General features: G+C 39.7%; 2 protein-coding genes across 8 annotated transcripts in view; one reads left to right on the forward strand and one right to left on the reverse strand.

Annotated features, from left to right (window-relative positions):
• The window catches only part of Ubn2 (ubinuclein 2), an 80202-nt gene that overhangs the window by 41159 nt on the left and 21054 nt on the right, over window positions 1–17989 (forward strand). For 4 of the 7 annotated variants that reach the window (XM_050147920.1, XM_050147922.1, XM_050147921.1 and 1 more), the window contains exons 13-17: window positions 2014–2056; window positions 4298–4348; window positions 5642–7192; window positions 15674–15905; window positions 16173–16262. In XM_050147920.1, the coding sequence (XP_050003877.1) occupies window positions 2014–2056; window positions 4298–4348; window positions 5642–7192; window positions 15674–15905; window positions 16173–16262 (1967 nt within the window). The remainder of the gene's footprint in view (window positions 1–2013; window positions 2057–4297; window positions 4349–5641; window positions 7193–15673; window positions 15906–16172; window positions 16263–17989) is intronic. The other 3 variants (XM_050147923.1, XM_050147924.1, XM_050147925.1) reach the window with 2 other exon arrangements.
• Window positions 13946–15292, reverse strand: LOC126505174 (eukaryotic translation initiation factor 1-like). Its single transcript, XM_050147952.1, has one exon. The coding sequence runs from the start codon at window positions 15231–15233 to the stop codon at window positions 14892–14894; it is 342 nt and encodes a 113-aa protein (XP_050003909.1). The 5' UTR covers window positions 15234–15292; the 3' UTR covers window positions 13946–14891.

The following is a 17989-nucleotide window of genomic DNA, read 5'->3' on the forward strand; positions in this document are numbered from 1 at the left end:
CCCCCCCCCCCCCCCCCCCCCCGCCGCCTTGCAAGCTTACAGTGTTCATCCTTCTGTGCACAACTGGCTATAGTAAAAATATAAAGCAGATTTCTAGATCTGCGAGATGGTTCAGTGGATAAAGGCACTTGTAATGAGAATCTGAATTGGAGCCCTAAAACCCATGGTAAAAGGAGAAAACCAAGTCTTGAAAGTTGCCCTCTGATCACTGTATTGCCTTAAGGCATGTTTCTACCATACACACACTTACAGTCACTCACAAAATCAAATTTTAAAAAATGTTTATACCAGGAATTAAACACAGGTCCAGCATATGCTAGGTAAGCACTCTTCTACTAAGCTACCTGCCCACAGTGAAATTTATTAAAGAATGAACCTTGCTGGGCGGTGGTGGCACATGCCTTTAATCCCAGCACTCGGGAGGCAGAGGCAGGCCTGGTCTAGAAGAGCTAGTTCCAGGACAGGAACCAAAAGCTACGGAGAAACCCTGTCTCGAAAAAATAAATAAATAAATATAAATAAATAAAGAATGAACCTTTATTCTCCTAATACACTGGAACATGTCATGTTTTGTTAGTGTTTGTTTTGGGGGTACATATTGATCCACTGGAATGTAGCTCAGTTGGTAGAGGACTTACCTACCATGCACTAAGGCCCTTGGTTCCATTTCCAGCATTTAAAAAAGAAGTTACTGAAATATTAAGTTAGTGAGTTATAAATGATTTAAGCACTTCAATGTACCTTTAATTCTATTAAGGTATCAGATTATCATTTTGGAGTGATACTACAAAATTCTTATTCTCCTTTTATGTACACAAAAGAAATGGATATTTTTCGTTTTAGAAAGGACATTTTGTTAATATATCATCAGAGATCTATTGTTTCAGTTATTCTTCATTTTCTCTTTTAAGACAAGATCTTGATTTGTTGCCCAGTTTGGTCTTCAACTCCTGGCCTCCAAGTGTTCCTTCCTCTGCTTCTCAAGTAGCTGAGATCATGAGTGCTTGCTACTGTGTCTGGCTCCCTCAGTGATGGGCACTGAGCCTAGGTTTATACATGCCAGACAAGTGTTCTGCCATTGGGCTGAATCCTAATCATCTCCTCAGCTCTTAAAAATAGTTCCATTGTTACTGCTACCTTTGTGTTTTATTATTTTTTTAGTCAGAAAACAGGATAGGTAAATTTGAGGGGTTTTTTTGTTTTGTTTTGTTTTGTTTTAATTTCAAGACAGGGCTTCTCTGTGTAGCTTTGGAGCCTCTCCTGGAGCTAGCTCTTATAGACCAGGCTGCAAACTCACAGAGATCTACCTGCTTCTGCCTTCTAAGAGCTGAGATTAAAGGCATGTGCCACCAGCTAGCAAATGTGTCTTAATGCTCTAATGGCTTCCTCCCAAAAAGGCATGGAGAATTAGTGTTGCTTTCCTGAAACTGCATATTGACAGGTGTTTCTGCTGGTTCCTAAGTGTTCAAAGTTTTTGTTTTACATAACCCTGGCTGGCCTGGAACTCACTATGTAGATCAGGGTAACCTCAAACTCACAAAACTTCCTTCTTGCCTTTTAATTAATTTGTTAATTTGTTATCATTCTAACAATTTTTTTTATTTTTGCAATTAAAAATAATTTTTAATAAAACCTTAAATTTTTTCTTAAGTCATTAATAACTCATCCTGATTTGAGTATGCCATATCCTGAAGATGTTTCCCTACAAATAAATTGTGAGTTCTCACCAATCCATTGAAATGAGTCTCCTGAGGCTAACCTGTTTTGAGTCATTTTATGTTTTATGTACTTACATGTAGCTTTTATTTTTCTATTTATATTTCTTTCTTTAGTAATTATTTAGCCTTTTAGTCCATCTGAATTAAAAAAAATATTGCTGACTATTCCCATGCAAGCTGAGTTGTTACTTCCTTCAAAGAGTTTTCTAAATAGTGGAAAGAATTAAGGTAGTCTACTTTAATTCCTAATATGTAACTACTCCTGAATGACCTTTGTTTTAATCTTTTATCTTAGAGCAAAGAAAAAGGTGATTCCTGCGTCAAAACCCAAAGTCAAGGTAAGAATCCAGCAAGCCTGTAGTTGGTCCTTAATGGTGAGTGTTGGGATAAATTCTTAGAGGAAAGGACACATGATATTTAGCAAAGATTAATAGGTGCTATGCTACATTGCTTGTTTTCGACTTCATAAAAGTCCATTTGAGGAGTAGATTGTTGTGGAGCTGTGGAGATTTGCATTCATTATTTCTGCATAGGAATATTGGATAAAGAATCTAGAAGAAAACATACTGAGTAAGGTAACCCAGACTCAGAAAGACAAATATCATATGTACTCACTCATCAATGGCTTTTAGACTTAAAGCAAAGAAAAACCAGCCTACAGTCCACAACCTAGAGAACCTAGACAACAAAGATGACCCTAGGAGAGACACACATGGGTCTACATAGGAAGGAGAAAAAGACAAGATGTCCTGAGTAAATTGGGAGCATGGGGGTCGTGGAAGAGGGGAGGAAGGAAGGGGAACAGAGAAAAATGTATATAGCTCAATAAAAACAATAGAAGAAAGAAATATTAGATAAAATGTAACAAGTGTTCTTTATAACATTTGAATAACTGGGCATAGTTGCATATGACTTTAATCCTAGCAGTTGGGAGGCAGAGGCTGGTGGATCTCTTAAGTTCAAGGCCAGCCTGGTCTGCAGTACAAGTTCCAGCACAGCCAGGGCTATTCAGATAAACCCTGTCCCCACCCCACCCCCCAAAAAAAATAGCTAAAATTATAAATACAAAGAAAGTGGTGGCCTGCTGCTGAGGCCTTCATTGCCCTTGGAGAGACTACCTATCGCCTTATGGTTTCTTTTCACTGTCTTCTCAGAATATGGCAGGTAGGGTTTTCTAGGGTTAGTAGTCAGAGATAGAAAAGAATCCCGTGTGGAGAAGCTTCTAAAAGGACGTATTTAATTAATGACAGGGAGGGGAGCATCTGCATACCAGCAGAGAGAATTGTCTGTCTTGGCCAAAGGTTCTAGATTGGAGAAAGACTGTCCTGCCTGAAAATGTCCCCTTTGTTCGGAGTTTAAATTGCATTACTTGCACAAGGTGGCAGAGTAATTTACTGATTTAGCAGTGACCCAGGGCAGCAGGTAAAAGCAGATTTTGTGCCGTATAATGGTCCACATCTTACCTACTTACAGCACAAGTCAGGCATAAAAGCTCTAGGTGGATTTCAGGCAGAGCATATATTCAGCATGTCAGAGGCCCTGGGCATAAACAAGCACCACAAAAAAAAAAAAAAAAAAAAAAAAAAAAAAAAAAAAAAAAAAAAAAAAAAAAAAAAAAGCCCCAAACAACAATAAACAAACAAAACCAAAAAAAATCAAGAGCTTACTGTCTGAAATATAGAATATGTAAGGGGATTTATTAGTACAGGTTAGAGTCAGTGGGCATCCACCACAAATAAGTGGTAGGTTTGTTAGTTTAGAACATAAAGTACCTGGACGTGTGTGTTGGTACTTACCTGTAATTCCAGCATTCTGGAAGCAGAGGCAGAAGAATTGCAGCAAGTTTGAGGCCAGTCTCAAACATAACTTCAGGGCACTCAGGGAATCATAGACCCTGTCTCACCCTGTTCCTAGCCCCAAAACAAGGAATATAGGATAATCTTAACAGTGTTTAGGAGAAGCTGTATTGTGAGCCTTCCTCCATTCCTTCACTGCCAAAATTAATATTTGAAGTGGAAAATGTAATAAAAATATCCTAAAAAGCAGGCATAATTGGTTTATGAATATAGGTCATTTGATAAGTACTTGCCTAGCATGCGTGAAGCCGTCACATCACATAAAACAGTCATGGTAGTGCATGACTATAATCCCAGTACTCAAGAGGTAGAGAGAGCAGTAGAATCAGAAGTTCAAGCAAAGATTGAATGATCAGCATGATCCTTGGCTTGATAGGGAGTTGGAGGTTAACCTGGGATATATGAGACTCTGCCTTCCCCAAAAATAATTGAAATAGAAACTTTGTATTGGTAATACCTTTGCTATTACCGCCCCACTTCAGTCCTGTACTGTATCTAATGGTGGAGTAAATAGTATACTTGGATTGTCCACATGTGCAAGCATATGTGTCATGTGCTACCCTCTCATTTTAGCCAGCAGTGGGACCCTAATGGGATTATACCAGTGCTTCTATCAGTAGTGAGGTTTGCAAAATGGAGTTCTTAGGATGGAGATTTAGAACAAGTGCTATGGAAGTTAGAGTGTAAAGCATTCTTAACAGCTTACTTACTGTAACACCCTAGGAGGTGATGGTAAAGACCCTTCCTGTTCGTTCTTTCCCCACTATGCTGAAGGTAAGTGATGTGGCTGTACACATCAATATATGAGATTCTGGGTTTGGGACTTTTTCTTTCCAAGGAATTAGTAGAGCCCCTAAAATGATGTATTGATCTGTGTAGTAGTTTTGTCTTTATCTTAAACATAAAGTTAGTCTAGTACTTTATATTACTCCCAACAAATAAACAGTTGCTCTTTGACTTACTAATGTTTTTTTTACTCTGAATACTTAAAACTATAATTCTCTTAACTCTTCCTCGAATTTTAAGAAAATTTATTCATTTATTTACTTATTTGCTTATTTATTTATTTTGGTTTTTCAAGACAGGGTTTCTCTGTGTAATGGCCCTGGCTATTCTGGAACTCACTTTGTAGATCAGGCAGACCTCAAACTGACAGAGATCCGAGTGCTGGGATTAAAGGTGTGCACCACCACCGCCTGGCAAGACAGTTAATTTAACAGATTATACAAGACAATCTGTTAACAAGACGTTATTCACCTAGATGTTTAGCACTTTAATTACTAATATCTTTATTTCCTTAGAACAGAGCCTTAACTCATAGGAGACACTAAACACATATTTGATAAATTACAAGTAATGTTCATCATAATGAGTAGCAATATGATTTAAATATAGTTGGATAATTCAGTAGTTTCCCTATGTCCTGGTGGTCGGTAGCTATAGAAATGCAAGGAAACAGGAATGAGAGCCCGCACCAGCAAACCTTACTAGACAAGAGTTCAAGTCTTGATATGAAGGCAAAGTCCCTGCTGAGCACCAGAAAAGTAAAAGCTCTGGGAAGCTGGGATTGAAATGAGTTCTGAATTTGATGGAGGTAGAGTTAACGAGTGATGTCTCCCTCAGTCACTGCCCTTCAGCCCCAGTTTCAGGATCTGGTAAGATGACTTGCAAGGACATAATGGCATAGTGTGTCACACACTGTGTTATGAGGAGAGCTGGTTAGAGTACCGTCTTCTCAATTTTGTTTTCAGTAGTCTTCTCTAGATTTCTAGCTAAAAAAAAAAAAAAGAGAGAGAGAGAGAGGCCCAGTACAGTAACACAGGTCTTTAATACCAGCACTCAAGAGGCAGAGGCACATGGATCTTTGTATGTTTAAGTCCAGCCTGATCTATTTAGGGAGTTTCAGGACAGACAGGGCTATAAACAAACTTGTGTCAAAAAAAAAAAAAAAAAACAGCCAAAAAGTAATTTTAGTTATCATAGGAATTTCTTAATCTTGTAAAAACTAAGTTTAAAATTTATAATTAACTCTCTGTATTTTTTCCAATATAATGATACTTGTGCTAGGAATGTAGCCCGAAAAAAGACCCAAAGGCTCCTGCATCTTTGGTGGCTTCAGTTGGAGGTCCTTCCACGAGCTCCAGCACATCCATCATTGCCTCAGCTAGCTCTAGCTCAGCACCAGTCCAAGAAACCATCTGCCTCGATGACTCCCTGGATGAAGACCTTTCTTTCCACTCATCTTCACTGGATCTTGTATCTGAAGCTTTAGCTGCCATCAACAATGGGAACAAGGGCCCCTCAGTTGGCTCAAGGCTAAATGTGCCAACTACAAAGCCTCGTCCAGGACTGAGAGAAGAAAAACTAGCAAGTATCATGAGTAAGTTACCACTGGCTACTCCCAAAAAACTAGATTCTACTCAGACTGCACACTCATCAAGTCTTATTGCTGGTCACACGGGGCCAGTACCAAAGAAACCCCAGGATTTAGCTCATACGGGCATTTCTTCAGGCCTTATTGCTGGTTCTTCAATTCAGAACCCTAAAGTTTCCTTAGAACCTTTGCCAGCCAGGCTACTCCAGCAAGGACTGCAAAGGTCAAGCCAGATACATGCTTCTTCCTCTTCTCAGACTCATGTCTCCTCCTCCCAAGCCCAAGTTGCTGCCTCCTCTCATGCTCTGGGAACATCAGAGGCCCAAGATGTTTCTCCGTTAACACAAGCAACAAAGGTGCACCAGCACTCAGCTGTCCAGCAGAACTATGTGTCTCCATTACAAGCCACCATTAGTAAATCACAGACCAACCCAGTGGTGAAATTAAGTAATAACCCCCAGCTTTCCTGTTCGTCCCAACTACTCAAGACTTCAGATAAGCCACTGATGTATCATCGCCTCCCTTTGTCTACCCCATCACCTGGAAATGGGTCTCAGGGGCCCCACCCCCTGGTTTCTAGGACAGCACCGAGCACCACTACCTCCAGTAATTATTTAGCCAAGGCTATGGTGTCACAAATCTCCACCCAGGGTTTCAAATCTCCCTTCTCAATGGCTGCATCTCCCAAACTTGCTGCATCTCCCAAACCTGCCACATCCCCCAAACCTTTGTCCTCACCTAAACCTTCTGCCTCACCCAAGCCCTCTCTGTCAGCTAAGCCTTCAGTATCAACTAAACTTATTTCTAAATCCAACCCAGCTCCCAAGCCTGCTGTATGCCCGACTTCTTCCAGTCCAAACACACTAGTAGCCCAGAGTAGCCATCCCTCAAGTAACAACCCCGTCCATAAACAGCCCAGTGGAATGAACATCAGCAGACAGTCTCCCACTCTGAATTTGTTGCCCTCAAATCGCACTTCTGGCCTTCCATCTACAAAAACTCTTCAGACCCCTTCTAAATTAACAAATTCATCATCCACTGGAACTGTTGGGAAGAACAGCTTGAGCGGAATTCCAATGAATGTACCTGCCAGCAGAGGTAGCAACCTTAACTCAAGTGGAGCGAATAGGACTAGTCTATCTGGGGGAACAGGAAGTGGAACACAGGGTGCTACTAAACCGTTGTCTACTCCACATAGACCAACCTCTGCCTCAGGGTCTTCAGTGGTAACAGCCAGTGTGCAGGTATGTATGTGATGTGATAAATGTAAGATTGAGCAAGCTTCTTAAGTCACCTTAATGACTTCCCATGTGACATATACAATGTATAGAATGTGCTTATGCTAGGCTGATAACAGCTATGCCCATGGATTGTTCTCAGTGTTGACATCATAGTGCTGGGTGAGGTTTTTGTTGGGATGTGTGTTTTTTATTTTTTTCAACCAAGTATCATTAATCTTTGTATATGGTGCCATATACCTGTAATCCTAGCACACAGAAGGGTGAAGCAGGAAGAACTCAAGTTGAAGGCCAGCCTGGGCTATATACAGGGAATTCTAAGCTAACCTGGGCTGCACAACAAAGTCTTGCTAAAAATAAAAACTTTAGAAGGTAGGATGGGAACTTGGGGTTGTTAGCCCAGTGTCTTTATAACACGTGTGAAACCCCAGGTTCAGTCCCCAATATCAGGAAAAGACTCAGATTTACCTTAACGTTTGTTTTGGAAAACAGAACTTGAATTTATATTTAAAACTTTTTCTCTTAGCCAGACATGCTGGCACACTCCTACAATTCCAACTCTTTTTTTTTTGGTTTTTCGAGACAGGGTTTCACTGTGGCTTTTGAGCCTGTCCTGGAACTAGCTCTGTAGACCAGGCTGGTCTCGAACTCACAGAGATCCGCCTGCCTCTGCCTCCCAGGCGTGCGCCCCCATCGCCCGGCCCAATTCCAACTCTTGAGAGGTAGAGGCCTAATGACCAGAAGTTCAAAGTTATCCTTGGTTACGCAGTCAAGTTTGAGGCCAGTATAGGCTGTATGATACCCTGTTGAGGGTAAAAAATCTTCGCAATCTCTTTTACTAAAAGCAAGAACAAAAAGTATTAGTGCAGAAATTTAACATATTCAGTTGTCTCCCTCTTCTTCTGTCTTTATAAATGTGTATGGGGGCATTATGTGCATGTTGGGTGTAATGCTTAAGAAGGCCAGAGAGGGCGACTGATCCCTGGAGCTGGAGTTAACAGGCAGGTGTCAGCCCTGACTTGAGTGCTAGGAAGCAACCTCTGGTCCTCTGAAAGAACAAGTGCTCTTAACCATTGATCCAGCTTTTTTTTTTTGTTTATTTAATCAAATTTATACATTTGTCTTTTCTTTAAAATTTTATCCTCTCCAAATTTTTATTTTACATTAACTTTTTATTTATACATGTATAATTCTGTCCACTTAATGTTGGAATACCTGCATACCATAGTTTCCCAATGGTTTGTCAAGTTTTAGTGTAAGCGTGCCTCTCTCTGTTAGCCAAGGTCTTTGCTAGAAGAGGCATAGATGGTATTTACTTCACCATTGCTCTCTTAGACTTAATCTCTCCTTTCTGTGTTGTAACACATGAGGGGAGACTTCCACTTCAAATTCATTGCTTAGTGTTTAGGATTATTTTATTCTCCATGTAAGTAATGTCTTTTGTCTGCTGAACTAGCTAGAAAATTTACCTTTAAACCCCAGTATTCTTAGACTATAGCTATGTTTATCTAGTTTTCATTAATTTTCGTACTTAGAACATAATGAGCCTCAGACCTGGCTATTTTTTCAGCTCAAGAATATCTTATTCTTGGCCAGCGAGATGGTTGAATGGGTAACAGTGCCTGCTGCCAGGCCTAATGATTTGAGTTTGATCCCTGGAAACTCGGGCAGTAGAAGGAGAACAGATTCCGGAAGGTCATCCTCTGACCTATGCACACATACATGGTAACATAGTTCTCCCAACTCAAGAAGAAATGTCATTTTAAGAAGTTTTTTTTTTTTTTTTTTAAGAAAAAAAAAAAGCAAAGACTGCATTATTCTATGTTTGGTAATTGTTTCTGACCCAATGCTTTGCTTAGACAATGGACATTTGTATATAGGTCAGACTGGCCCAGACCTGCTGTACCCCTACCTGTCCCTGAAACTGAGATTCCTGGCATGTGCTGCCACACCCCACTTAGGTTATTCTGAGAACTTTGTTCTTTTTAAAGAGAGGATCTCATTCTGCTGCCCAGGCTATTGCAGCATAAGCTGCTGGGTGACAGCCTTGGACTAGCACATCTAATTTGTTGTTCATCTATTTCTTGGCTCCAACTTGTATGCCATCTTGTATTGTGTTCATTTCTCTACCTTCACTATATTTTGAGGCTTTCAAAGATTTAATTCTTCACATTAATGATGTGTGATTTTTTTTCCCCTTCTGGGAGTAATACATTGTCACTGTGAGCAAATTTAGAGACAAAATAAAAACCACCTGGGCCCACCACGTTTCATATGTAGGGTATTTTAAGGCTGTTCTTAAAAAAAACTGTCTTATACAATGTCACATTATAAATATATTTTATGATATACAAGTGCTTAGGTCCTAAGTCTTTAAGAACATGACTCTGGTTTGGGAAATGAGTTGTCTACAGCAATGCTGTAACTTCATGCTGCTCCAGTTTTTGTGCATTAGGAATTTAATGACAAGCTTTCCCCTTACTATTTGTAGGGGCTTCTTGCAGTTTAGTATAGTGTAAGACTTGGTGTTGAATACACTTAATAATACCAAGTTATCATTCTTCTACTCACATGGGTTCAAGATTGCATACTAATGTAGAACAAGTTCAGTTTACTAAACATATGGATGTTTAGTCTCTTAAACATCTTTTCGTAATAAGGAAATAAAGCTGAGTGAGTGTTCGTCATCTGCATCCTAGCCCAGGAGTCAGGACGATCACTTGAGCCCGTAAGTTTAAGACCAACCTAGGCAAGCTAGTGATACCGTATCTCAAAGAGAGCGGGAAAGACAAAGGGGGAGAGGTGAACAGCGAAGCTCAAATGCTGATAGTGGGGGTTGTTGGTTACACTTGTTCCTTATAGATAATTTGTGAATTAGTCTTTACTAATGTTCAGACTTGCTAAAACGGCGATCCTTTCTAAAATTAACCTTTAATTTGGTCAAAGGAAAAAAAGAAATGGAATTCTAAAAAAAAGTGATAGTTCTTGGCCTCATACCTCCCTATTATCCATACTTTTGTTCTTTCTGAGACAAGACTTTTGACAAGGCCACTACTAGGGTTATAAACATGCACCACCATATAATAACAACCAGGTATGGTGTGGCTTACCTTCAATACCAGGCAGAAACAGGTGGATCTCTGTGAGTTTGAGTCTAACTTTATCTTCATAGTGAGTTCCCAACCAGTCAGGACTACATAGGGAGACCCTGTCTCAAAAAAGAATGAAGAAATGAATGACAAACTCTTAATTTCATGAATGTTACCATTATGTTACCTTGTCATTTTCATTATGAAAATAAGAATTACAGTTCTTCTTAGCTGTACCATTTTGCTGAAATAGTAATCAGATTTTGGTTAAATCTTCCATGACATAAGTATTAGTTTCATTATCAGAGTTATGACTTCATTTACTTTCTTATAAAATGGTAAGGGAGTTTTCTATACTTAAAAATTGGCTTTGTGTCGGTTTTTTATGTCATTGCCTTCAAGGGTCTGGTTAAATTGTCCTTCACCTTTTTTCATCTCTAAAATCTACCTGACCATCTTGTATTTGATTATCATTTATCCTAAAAGAAGCTATTCACTGTCTTAAGAATAGTTGATCTGTCAGCAAGAAAGCTGCATGACAAAAATGCATGTTTCTGACAAGTTCCTTCCTGGTACTCTTCCACTCTTGGGTCACTGTATGACTTGGAAACCCCAAGATTCCTGCTTTCTTTGGTCTGTTTTTCTGTCTTACTGGTTTGACTAAAGAAAAAGTCAACAGTTGATTAATGTCACGTCGCCTCTGCCACTGGTAGTTGTTTTCATATGACATAGCAGCTCTGAAGCCTTCTCAGCTGTTTGTGGCCTCCGGGTATTATTAAACACAGGTGCTTAAAGCGATGTTCCTTCATGAGGGGAGTACATTTGGTGTCCGGTCTTGTGAAGCCTGCATTTCCTGTCTACAAGGCATCTGCAGTGCTAGCCACAGCACAGTGGAAAAGATGGGTCACACACACAAAGGCTGAGAGTGAAAATATCCTAAATCCAAGCTCTGTCTACTTTCCTTACAGAACGGTCTTCCTCTTTATTGCGCTTCAACTTACTTTGTATTTGTTACTTTATGACTCTAAAAGCCATCATTCAGTGAGCAAATTGAGTGCCATGTGCCAGGCTCTGTTCTATGTGCTGGGGAACCAGGGTGAATAACATACTACATCTGCTCTTGTGGAGCATATATTCTAGATAAGCTAAATATCAGTTTTATTTTAAAAAGAAAGAAGCATGTGCTATGAAAAAATGTTAAAAATTGATTGTTGCTAACATAAGGGACTACAGAAGACCTATTAAAGGAAATACTATTTTATTTGAGCTGAGAGTTGAAATAACAGGGCATAGCCATGCATAAAGAAGACAGGAAATTGGTATGAGCTAGAGGAAACTGCAATATAAAAATGCTGAGATGAATATAAAAAAAACCTGAGATGAAAGCCCGTGTGTGTGTGACCTAACTATGGGGATAAACCTACACTAGGTCAAGGGGGCCTGATCAGGGACAGTAAGGATTTGAGGTTTATTTTGTGAAGAAGGGAACCTGTTGGAAGGTTTTAACCAGAAGAACCGCCTGGCTACATATCAGAATATTATTCTAGGTGAATAGGAAACAGCTGTCTCACCAAACAGAATGAGTAGCTTTATAGGATCAGGTGCCTACCTGAGGAAAGCAGTTTCCATTCATAAAAAACATGTCTGATTATGGACACTATATAGTCTGCTTATCTAGCCAATGTTGACAGCCTTTCTATGCTCCCAAATATTATAAAAGTGGAATTTTCTACTTCTGAAAGTGCCTAAACGCCTAAATGTCAGTGTAACATTGAGGTCACCTGGTAATTCTAACTTAGTCATAAACAAAATTAGGTTTGAAAAATTCTTAACAAGTATAAAATATTAGTTATAAAATATTTTTTAATTGCTGGCATTCAAATTATTTTTAAAATTTGGAATTTTTCCTAATTTATGTTCTCTATCTGTTGTAATGCTTCAGTTAGACTCTTGGAGAAAGGCTTTAAAAGGTTCAATCATTTGCGTTATTTACTGTTTTTCACTGAGAGAAAATTTGGGGCACAACCTTGGAGATTATCTTGACAACAATAGACTTATGTCTAAAATGAAGGAACCATTCTTGCTTACTTTTTAAACTTTTTTATTATGTATTCAGTGTTCTGCCTGCATGTATGCCTGTAGTCCAGAAGAGAGCACCAGATGGTTCCTGGGAATTGAACTCAGGACCTCTGGAAGAGCAGTCAGTGCTCTTAACCATCTCTCCAGCTCTTGCTTACCTTTTTTTTTTTTTAAGATTTATTTATTTATTTAATGTACATGAGTGCTCTGTCGACTTTATGCCAGAAGAGGGCATCAGATCACACTAGAGATGGTTGTGAGCCACCACCATACCATGTGGTTGTAGAAATTGAATCCAGGACCTCTGGAAGAACAGCCAGTGCCCCTAGCCACTGAGCCATATCTCAAACCCGCATTCTTGCTTACTTTTAAACTGATACGGGATCCTTTTTATCCTGGTCACTTTAAGACAGTATTGTTTGTAACTGGATATTTTTTCTTAAATGTACCCACTGTGTATCTTAAGAGGTATAGTAGAGAGAAGGGCTGGCCACTCTTCAGGGTGTCTGTAACAAAGTGTTGAGGATTACTGCTTGGGTGGAAAGAGAAGGTTGGGTGAAGAAGAAACTCTCATTAGTTTATGAGGCCTGCAGACTAAGGTTGATGTCCCAAACTCCTGGAAAAAGAAGTGCTTGCTGATAGCAAGACAGTGGAGGGTGGGGACCAGATGAGTCCAGTTTGGACATGTCAGGCTAGCTGAGTGTTAGAAACCCATGTGGTGATACTCACTAAACTCTGGCTCACAGGATTAAAGTTGAGGTGACAGGTCAGAACTGAGCTTATAATAACAGAGGAGATGCGCAGAGTGGAGAAATGAAGTTGTGGAACTTAAATAAGATGACTTCTTGAGAGTGACCTCACTTTTTGTTCAGCAGTGGTGTTAACCCTGGGGTGCCACATATGTATGGGAAAGTTCCATATATTTTCTTACATGTTACGAAATAAAACCTTTAACCTTTCCCATGTGTGGTGGTATCTGAGACATGCCTGTAATCATCGTAGTTAAGAGGCTGAGGCTGGGATACTCGGATTTCAAGGTTTGTTTGTTTGTTTGTTTGTTTTATGTTACGTAATGAGTTCCAAGCCAGCCTGAGATACATAATGAGATGCTGTTTGAAAAATAAATAAAACATCAACCTTTAATTAATGATGTTTTTGGTAGAAATAGCACACAAACCAACAATATCTAATATGTATCATTAACTTAAGAAAAAAGCTTTTTGGGGCTAGAGAGATAGCCCAGAGGTTAAGAGTACTGGCTACTCTTCCAAAGATCCTAACTTAATTCCCAGCAACCACATGGCAGCTCACAACCATCTATAATGAAATCTGATTCCCACTTCTGGTGTACAGGCAGAACACTGGGTATAATAAATACAATAAGTATAATAAATAAATAAATCTTTAAAAAAGAAAGAAGGAAAGAAAAGAATGACAAGGCTTTTTGGAAATTCTACCTGGCCTGAAACTTGCTGTGTAGACCAGGCTGGCCTTGAACTCAAAGAGAGCCGCCTGCCTCTGCCTCCCAAGTGCTGGAATTAAAGGCGTGTGACACCTCCACTGACCATCTCTCTAGTTTCTAAATTAAAAAAAAAAAGGAAATAAAATTCTGTTTTATTGACCACAGCTGAGGAAGCATTGTAGTCTACAAAAGAAAACTACAGTAGCAGGACTGTAGTATGTAATGTTTGCGTCTGAGAAAGTTGGATGTGTTTAATAATGTTGATGATAAGTGCCCATCATGAAGAAATATCAAAAGTGGAAAAAATCTTGTCGCATAGAAAGCCATTGGAAATACTGAATTAGCTCAAATATATTTATTTGAGTGTACTTAACTAGTTTCCCATAGAAGCACATCGACATTAGCAGATTTCTGATTCATCACTCAGGACCTCAAAACTCACATAAAGAATTGAGAAAATGCTTTATACTTTGAAAGTCTGATTTCAGAAAAGTGATGTAATGAAAACCAGTTTTAGTGGTTCTGGAGAGATAGTGTGGAAAATGAAGGTTGTCATTCAGTATTGACTTTTGAAAAGGATTACAAATAAGGTTAGATTATGACTGGGAGGTGGGAAAGATGCAGAAATAACAGTGGAGTTGTAGAAAGAGAGAAAGAATGTTGTGGGAGGCTTCAGTTGGCGCCCTTTGTGGTATAGATTGAGAAGTGTGCAGCTCTGGGGAAGCACAGGTGAGACCAAGGATGAGGAGTGCTCAGGGGGCCTCATCTGTGTCAGGTGCCGTGATGAAAGCACAGTAGATAGGAGCAGCAGCTGTAGACCTTGGGCCAGGAAAGAGTCTGCGGAGTCCCAGGACATTGACTCAAATTACTCCCTGTGATTCATATCTGTAGGGTTTTTTTTTTTTGACTCTTTTCAGTTTATTGCATGAAGGAGTTACACTAGTCCAAGTTAAAAGCGGACCCCAAATGGTTACATTATACAAGCTGTGAGGTTTTTAAACTTGTGACTAGGGACAGAAGGGAAATTCTACTCATTGCAAGGAAATCCTCACTTAAGCTTCAGAGTCACAAGCACTTAAAACCCATGAACCTTCAGCTGATCATCCTTAGCCAGTCCAATCTCTATTAGGAACTGGCATATGTTCTTGCGCTGGTCACCCTGTAGCTGAATTACTTCTCCATATTCTGGATGCTCAATTACAGTACCATTGCAGGCAAATTTCTTCTTAAACGCCTTCACTAGTTTCTTTTTATCGTAATCATCAGCGATCTCTTGGACAGTGGTAAGGGTCTTCCTGCCGTTTCTCTGTTGAATTCTTATATGGATATATTCCTCAGTGCCAGCAGGAAGCAGGTCATCACCCTTACTTGCATCAGCAAAGGGGTCGAAAGAGTGGAGGTTCTGAATAGCAGACATACGTTCCTTGGTGGAAACGGCCTGCAGAAGGCGGCTGCGGGAGAAGACAGGCGGGGGGACGGAGCGTCGGGAAGCGAGGGGGCTTGAGGGGGAGGCACCTGAGTCCTCGGCGGCGGCTCAGTGACTGGGGTATCTGTAGTTTTGGAAGGAGAAGTAGAGAAAGGGAGATTGAGGCTTACAAGCAAGAATAGGCATTGAACAGCTAAGAAGCAAACTACAATGCTAATACAAGAACTATACATAAAAAAGTTTTCAAATGTCGTTTGCAGATTTTCAGAAGCATTATTAGTAACTCTGAATTATATTTTTCACTTCAGTCTTAATTTTTCTCTCATTTGTTAGAACAGATAAAGACACAGTCTTACATCCATGAAGATGTTAAATCAACTTAGGTGCAATGCTTTATTTCTTATCTATTTTGACCCCTGGTTTCTACACAGTCCACAACAGGAGCATCATTATTGGCTAATGCCTCACCTCTGACTCTCATGACATCACCTTTGTCTGTAACAAATCAAACTGTGACTCCTTTTGGGATGCTGGGTGGCCTTGTTCCAGTGACCATGCCCTTCCAGTTTCCCTTGGAGCTACTTGGCTTTGGAACGGACACAGCTGGAGTGACAACCACCTCGGGATCTACCTCAGCCGCTTTCCATCACAGCCTAACTCAGAGTAAGTGGGGCTCTGTTTCAAATGAACTAATGGACCGTCCACCCGCATTTCTGTTATGAAGTATGTAGAAGAAAGTCAACATGGGGGATTTCTTAGCATACTCATGGCTGTATTTACATAAGTCAACTCTTTACATGTATGTGCTGTAGTGTTAGAAAACTCTGGAGCTGGGGCTTAGGCCGGCATTAGAGAAGACAGAGTCTTACTGAGTTTGAGTTAAGGGGGCCCACATGGTAAAGATAACTGACAAGTCTGTTTCCCTCTCAGATTTACTAAAGAGTTTACAGCCGGGAACTCAGCATGCAGCAACACTTTCCCAGTCACCTCTGCCTACACACTTACAGCAAGCATTTAATGGTAAGCAAGCTGCTTGTTCCTATTGTGTATAACTGAGTATAGATGCTGATTAAAGTTTCTTCAAACAGTGTGAATGAAATGACAAAACATTGGGGGTTTTCATTTACCTGGATCCTCAGTGGCAACAGACATTTTTTTCTTAAGAAAAAAGGATAAATGAGATCTATTAGACACATGGGGAAAGAATTTTATTATACAGACATGTTGCCTAATCAAGAATTCATAAAATAATTATCCAAAGTCCTAGATGTTGACAAGAAGGTTCAGCAGGTTAAAGTCCTTGAGTTTTGTCCCCAGAACCCACAAAAAAAGGTAAAGGGACCAATTCCACAAAAGTATCCTCTTCACATGAACACTGTGGTATGTGTGCCCACACATACATGCACACACACAAGGTGTTTTGAAGTCATACTCAAGTCTTAGCAGTTAAAGTCATTTAATGCTCTTACAGAAGACCCAAGTTCAGTTCCCAGCATCTACGTGGCATCTCATAGCCATCTGTGACTTTAAGGGATATTATGCCCTCTTTTGGCCTTCATGGACACCAGGTACATACATACAGGCAAAACACCCATACAAGTGAAAGCAAAACTAAAACTGTCTTTACACTGGTTTACTCTTGGGCATAGGGCAGAAATTGGAGCTGTGCATCAGTCTGGAGGCAATAGGCTATCATCAATTTCATGGTCATTCCTGTGATCAGCTGCCCAAGACTCATCCTTGAGAGAAGGAACATAAACCCCATCTGACCTTCCTGCTCTTGATTGGGCTTGATTATATTCCTGTTCTGGGATCCAGTTGGGGACGGGAGCTCTTGATGATTGTCATGAATGTGACCGCCTACAAGGAAGTAGACAACCAGAATTCTTGATGATTCCATCTCTATGGGAGCTATCTCTTATTTTGTCAACCCTACTCTCCCAGCACAGGAAAAAGATGAGTATTTTCCAAATAACTGAAGTTTAATGTTTAAAACTCTTCATTTAAAAAATTGGATGTAAGGCCTTAAAACTTTTTGGATTTCCAGTTGTAGAGCTGCCAGTTTGAAAAACTTCACCATCACTTCTCTCACCCCATACTGAAGATAAAAAAAGTGTCTCATAGCTGTCCTATTGGATCTAATAACAGTAACTGATTGAAAGAGTCTCAGCTGGTAAACAGAGGTCAAAAAAGGTTGTCTTTGCTTTTGTTTTCAGAGACAGGGTCTCTCTGTAAATTTGGCTGCCTGGGAACTGCTTTCTAGATCATTCTTGCCTTGAACTCACTATGTGCTGTGTGCCACCAAGCGTGAGTGGCACAAATAATAAATATTTGTGGTCTGCAGTTGTTAAAGTCATTTAGTCTTTTTTTTTTTTAACAACTACTTAAATCATTGTCATGTAAAATAGCCACAAATAATTTATAAACAAGCAAGTAAAGCTGGATTCCAATAAAACTCTATTAACAAAAACAGATGATGGGCCAGATTTCGCCATGGGCCATGCTATACTAAACGCTCGTTTAAAGAATTTCAGTCTAGTTGATAGAATTGTTTTATTTCAGTAATTAACCAAAGTTACTTTATAATAATCACTAACATTGATATAGTTTTTCTTCTAAGGACAGTGTTTTAAATTTTTTTTAAATGTTTTCTAAGATCCTTGGATATGAGTGAATCTGGCCATGTGACTTATGATTCCTACTCATTCCTCTTCCTTTGAAGAGTTTCCTTCCCTTGTTGTTATCTC

Source organism: Alexandromys fortis, unplaced genomic scaffold (assembly GCF_014885135.2).
Source record: "Alexandromys fortis isolate MF-2015 unplaced genomic scaffold, M_Fortis_MF-2015_v1.1 scaffold_57, whole genome shotgun sequence".
NCBI lineage: Eukaryota > Metazoa > Chordata > Mammalia > Rodentia > Cricetidae > Alexandromys > Alexandromys fortis.

Coding starts and splice junctions, on each gene's coding strand:
- LOC126505174 (XM_050147952.1), bottom strand. CDS start 15,233: ATGTCTGCTATTCAGAACCTCCACTCTTTCGACCCCTTTGCTGATGCA.